Source organism: Neoarius graeffei, chromosome 8, assembly GCF_027579695.1.
Source record: "Neoarius graeffei isolate fNeoGra1 chromosome 8, fNeoGra1.pri, whole genome shotgun sequence".
NCBI classification, from domain to species: domain Eukaryota; kingdom Metazoa; phylum Chordata; class Actinopteri; order Siluriformes; family Ariidae; genus Neoarius; species Neoarius graeffei.
In genome coordinates, this window is record NC_083576.1 from 11,070,569 (window position 1) to 11,076,568 (window position 6,000).

General features: G+C 42.7%; 1 protein-coding gene across 1 annotated transcript in view; it reads left to right on the top strand.

Moving 5' to 3' along the window:
• rxfp1 (relaxin family peptide receptor 1) overlaps window positions 1–5,774 on the top strand; it is a 178,795-nt gene extending 173,021 nt beyond the window's left edge. The window contains exons 17-18 of the mRNA XM_060927178.1: window positions 3,654–3,872; window positions 5,452–5,774. Coding sequence (XP_060783161.1) covers window positions 3,654–3,872; window positions 5,452–5,774 — 542 coding nt within the window. The remainder of the gene's footprint in view (window positions 1–3,653; window positions 3,873–5,451) is intronic.
• Window positions 5,775–6,000: the final 226 nt, after the last annotated feature.

The window sequence follows — 6,000 nt, forward strand, 5'->3', positions numbered from 1 at the left end:
AATACATAAATAAAGAAATCCAAATAATAAAATCATGATATGATTTAACAAATTAAAAAAACCATCATAATTGACATGGTGAATTTTCTTCTGAGGAAGGAGTCTCCAGTGTTCCTTGCCTAATCAGACCACTTGTTTTTAATGTTATTTAAGTTTATTCACATATTTCCACAGGGTCGCAGGCAAGCTGGAGCCTATCCCAGCTGACTACGGGCGAAAGGCGGGGTACACCCTGGACAAGTCGCCAGGTCATCACAGGGCTGACACATAGACACAGACAACCATTCACACTCACATTCACACCTACGGTCAATTTAGAGTCACCAGTTAACCTAACCTGCATGTCTTTGGACTGTGGGGGAAACCGGAGCACCCGGAGGAAACCCACGCGGACACGGGGAGAACATGCAAACTCCGCACAGAAAGGCCCTCGCCGGCCACGGAGCTCGAACCCGGACCTTCTTGCTGTGAGGCGACAGCGCTAACCATGACACCACCGTGCCGCCCCTCATATGTTTCATAAGCCACTTTTTACACTACGAAAAACGTGTTTCTAAGATTATTCCATGTCAACACGGTGTTCGGAAGATATGACCTCAATTTGTTTGGTGTGATAGATGTCGGATTGAGCCCTGAGGAGACCAATTTTAACTGATAATGTCCTCATCTCTGCCCTGGCTTTATCTATTTTACTCTGTATGATGAACTATATCCCAGTCCAATTCACCTGAATCAAATTGTTCATAAGGATCTCAATGATGTCTTGTTGAGATATCCATGAACTCGATTGTTATTTTGTATCTGTAAGTCTCAGCCGCACGATAGACTCGCGACCTTTCCAGGGTGTACCCCGCCTCTCGTCCAGTGAGCTGAGATTGACTCCAGCTCACCTGCGACCGTCGATGGATAAGTGTTAAGGTGATGATACATGGGGCAACTTTTTGGGCAGTGTTGCTGGCAACGGGTAACCAGGTGAAACACAGGGCAACTAATTAAGGCAACAACCAATCAGATAAGAGCAAATCTATTGCCATGGAGACAGACATCGTAAAGATGGACACAGAAACATCTGCAGCTGTCACTCTTGTCTTGGCTTCAGCATTTATTTATTTATTTATTTATTTATTTCGCTCAAGTAAGTATCACTTCTGGAACAAAACTGAATAGATGCTCTGGTCAAAAGATAAGTTGCCATTATTTTAACATTTATAAGTCAAAAGAACCACATTCCGTTCATAATAAACATTCTTTAAAAATGCTACTCGCCTCAATCACATATGCTATAACTAATAACCGACATATACACCACAAAAACATAATCATTTAATTCTCATCTCAGCAAAAAAAAAAAAAAAAGGACATGGACCAGGAGATGGCTGCTGAGGAGGAAAAGGGGCTGACGGAGCTCCTGAAAGGCTTTCTTTCTTTTTTAGATCCCAAACTTTGTACTGTTTCACCCTCAGGTTCCACAAGTAGTTGTGCTCTGTATGTGGATTAGATCAGACGATAACTTAGACAATCTCTATTGCAACTGTAGAGTAAATTTTAGTGTCATACTGTTTTGTAATTTTCCTTTTCATTGAGTGTTGCCTGGCGGCACGGTGGTGTAGTGGTTAGCGCTGTTGCCTCACAGCAAGAAGGTCCGGGTTCGAGCCCCGTGGCCGGCGAGGGCCTTTCTGTGTGGAGTTTGCATGTTCTCCCCGTGTCCGCGTGGGTTTCCTCCGGGTGCTCCGGTTTCCCCCACAGTCCAAAGACATGCAGGTTAGGTTAACTGGTGACTCTAAATTGAACGTAGGTGTGAATGTGAGTGTGAATGGTTGTCTGTGTCTATGTGTCAGCCCTGTGATGACCTGGCGACTTGTCCAGGGTGTACCCCGCCTTTCGCCCGTAGTCAGCTGGGATAGGCTCCAGCTTGCCTGCGACCCTGTAGAAGGATAAAGCGGCTAGAGATTATGAGATGAGATGAGATGAGATGAGATGAGTGTTGCCTCTTTAAGGACTAACGACTCAGAACATTCTGCACCGAAACATGTTCATCTTATCATGCTCCTTACGTGCGTAGCAGATGTGCATACAAGCCAGTGATTAGACAAGATCCAAGCAGCTTTATAGCTGATCACGCTCCCGGCGCGTGATCAGGGCATGTAATTGCAATGATGTAATGCAATAGATGTAATGTCTCCTTTTTACCTAGTTAAGAGTATCTATAGATTTGAGAACAAAGGGACGGTATGAGAGGTGTGCCAAATCCTGATCACTTGTCCGTTTCTGCAATAAACCTTCTTTCTCTTGCAAAAGGACGAGACTGGTGTTGGTGTTTGACATTTTTCCGCGATACAACTCCATCCATCCATCCATCCATCCATTATCTGTAGCCGCTTATCCTGTTCTACAGGGTCGCGGGCAAGCTGGAGCCTATCCCAGCTGACTACAGGCGAAAGGCGGGGTACACCCTGGACAAGTCGCCAGGTCATCACAGGGCTGACACATAGACACAGACAACCATTCACACTCACATTCACACCTACAGTCAATTTAGAGTCACCAGTTAACCTAACCTGCATGTCTTTGGACTGTGGGGGAAACCAGAGCACCCGGAGGAAACCCACACGGACACGGGGAGAACATGCAAACTCCGCACAGAAAGGCCCTCGCCGGCCACGGGGCTCGAACCCGGACCTTCTTGCTGTGAGGCGACAGCATTAACCACTACACCACCGTGCCGCCCTGCGATACAACTCACACAAAAAAAAAAAAATCATGAGCTGCCCATCACTTTTAACTTGATGTAAGAGAGCTAACATTATCCCAATATGGCTAGCAATAATTTTCAGCTAACTATGTTAGCAAAAACCACCGCTAGTTAGCTAAATCCCATTCAGTCTCTACGGAGAGGTGGTTAGCTGACGGCAGTTTACACTTAGCTGAAAAAAAATCAATGTCTTAATTACAACCTGAGCACATAAAAATAGATGTCTGTTGGTTTTGTAAGCATTTCATGAGGTAAATTCACCACTTTGGGTTTACACAGGACAACTTGGCGGCATAAAAAGATATAAGTTGTCTCTCTTTTTCTTCGCTCCACTGTTGGAGACACCACCATCTGTGTTGAAAATTTCAGAAGCTCTCAGGTGGTCATGTGATTCACTGCTCGCACTCTGATTGGATGATCAAAGTCCAAAATGATCAAAATTGTTCAGATAGAAATTATGTTGCCGAATCTCAATGGGAAAGTGTCGAAGCGCAATCGCCCAGCAACACTTCCCAAGAAGTTGGCCGTGCATCATCAGCCTTATACGATGAATGAATGAATGAATGAATGAATGAATGAAAGCCTCCTCTTTACTTCCTTGCTTCCTGGTCTTCCTCGTTCCTGGTCCAGTGTTTCTGAAACACTGAACTCTTGCTGGTCACTTTGTGTACAATTAAAGATGAAAGATCATCTTTCTTCCATGATTTGTGCTAAATGTGATAGTTTCCGCTTCTAACTGCTTTGTGAGATTTGTAATTGGTGGATTATTCCTCAACCCGGCCCTGACACGTTCATGTATTAGATTTCTAATGTGTTGGAGTTTGACAACGATGAACCACAGAGGATTTGTTTAGTCATTTGTCTTTTGTTGAATGTAGAGCTTCTATTTGCTTCTCTGTAGGCCTGAACCTTGTGGCGTTCCTCATCATTGTATTGTCTTATGGAAGCATGTTTTACAACATCCAGAGAACAGGCACTCAAACGACCAAATACAGCAACCACATCAAGAAAGAGCTAACTGTAGCCAAACGCTTCTTCTCCATCGTCATCACCGATTCCCTGTGCTGGATACCAATTTTCATCCTCAAGATTTTATCACTTATGGAGGTTGAAATCCCAGGTAAGTGCTTTTCTCAAGGATGTATCTATTTATTTTGGAGTGGAGATACATGATATTTTGATGAAACACTCAGCTGCAAGTGTGGAATCTCGTTCAGTAAATAATGCTCTGAAGTTTGACATCCATCAAAAAAAAAAGCAAGTTAATCAAAAGAATTAATTTTGAACTGGTTTGCCATTTTGACAACGTGCATCTAGTCACCAGGAAAACACTGGGGGTGATGTCATCAAAGTGAAATATCAGGAAATGTCATATCTACAGGACACTTTTTCAATGGAATAAAAACGTGTTCTATTCCCTTCTAGCGGGTTTCGTTCATTTGGTTTGATAGCATGCAATATTGTTAGCATATCGTTTATCCTATGTGTATTACATCACTCTACCCAATGGAGAATGAGCATTGAATATGGTTTACGATATTGCATGGTTGTCAAGACAACATGATGTCACACGTCGGAGACGTAAAACTTCCACGTGAGCGAGCGACGCGGACAATTTGTAAACAAACATGGCCGCCAGGTTTGCATCGTTAAATACGGAAGATTTTGAGAGAATTTTGAAAGAGAAAAATGCGTTGAACACCCAAAAGGAATGTGTATGGATAATAATAATAATATTTTTTTTTTCATGGTATATGAGATATATTCCACTCAGCTACTCGTCTTCGACTCGTACAGTATCATGCTCGCTGAATGGAATATATCTGACATACCACGAAAAAAGCCAGCCAATATTATTTAAATGTGTCACTCAGATCCACGATGTATTTCGTATGAAAAATGCGAGTTTTTCACCACGAGAAGATAAACTTCATGTCTTCGCACCAACATGTGATTTCCTTTTTATTAGATAGACATCTTCACAAACAAAAAGTCCCCAAATTTATCAAAACAATTCATCAATTTCCTCACGAATGACATATAGAGATTTATGTCATGGTTTTGGATCTCCATGTCCCGGATGGCGCTCGTATGAAAAATGCGAGTGGTGTATTTCCCAATAAAACGCGCGTGTCAATGTAATACTATGGATTACTACAGTTGTGGAATAGGGCTATTTACTGTATTTTTATTATTTAGTATTTACTGTTTGATCTCAAACGCATTAAGAAGGCAAGAAACTCGTCCACTAATTACCTTTTGACGAGGCACAGCTGTTAATTGAAAAGCGTTCCCAGTGACTACCTCATGAAGCTGGTTAAGACAATGCCAGTAGTGTGTAAAGTGTCATCAAGGTAAACGCTGGATACGTTGAAGAATCTAAAATATCAAACATATTAGGTTTTTCACACTTTTTTTGTTGACCACATAATTCCATACATCTTCCAGATGTTATTTCATAGTTTTGATGTCTTCAGTATTGTTCTACAATGTAGGAGATACAAAATACATAAAAACCTATGAATGAGTAGAATAGGGGTGTACAAACTTTTGATTAGTACTGTATATTAGCATGAGATCACACTGATATCAGTATCAGTATTGATGCATCTGTAGTTTAGACATAAAAATGGAAATCCTTTAAAATCCATAAAGCTGCCCCCCCCCCCCCCCCCCCTCCTCCCCATTTCTTCACACAGGAACCATCAGCTCATGGGTGGTTATCTTCATCCTGCCCATAAACAGTGCTCTAAATCCCATTCTCTACACTCTGACCACACGGCCCTTCAAGGAGACCCTGCTGCAGGTCTGGACCAACTACAGGCAGCGGAGGCCATTGCTCAGCAGCCACCCAGTCCATCATCCTTCCTTTACCTGGCAGGAAATGTGGCCTCTTCATGAAAACAGCCAGAATGCAGTGTCTCCAGAGTGCCTGGCACATCCTTCTGAGACATCCTGCACCTCAAGGATAAGCGAAACAGGACATGAGGTGTTACAGAGGGACAAGCAAAATGGGACATGAGATGTTACACAGGGATCCTGCTCAGCCTTGAGTCCATTCCTGGACAAACACATTTGTTTGTGTGTTTATTAACACATACTGCATGATCGTACTTTCATATTACCAAGTGATAAAGCAGTAGCTTTCCATTCATTTCCTATGGAAGTGTGTGACTCGGAGCTGTCGTTGGAGTGTGACATGGACTGGAGCCTTTCTCAGTTTTACGCACCATCATGTACGATGTGCC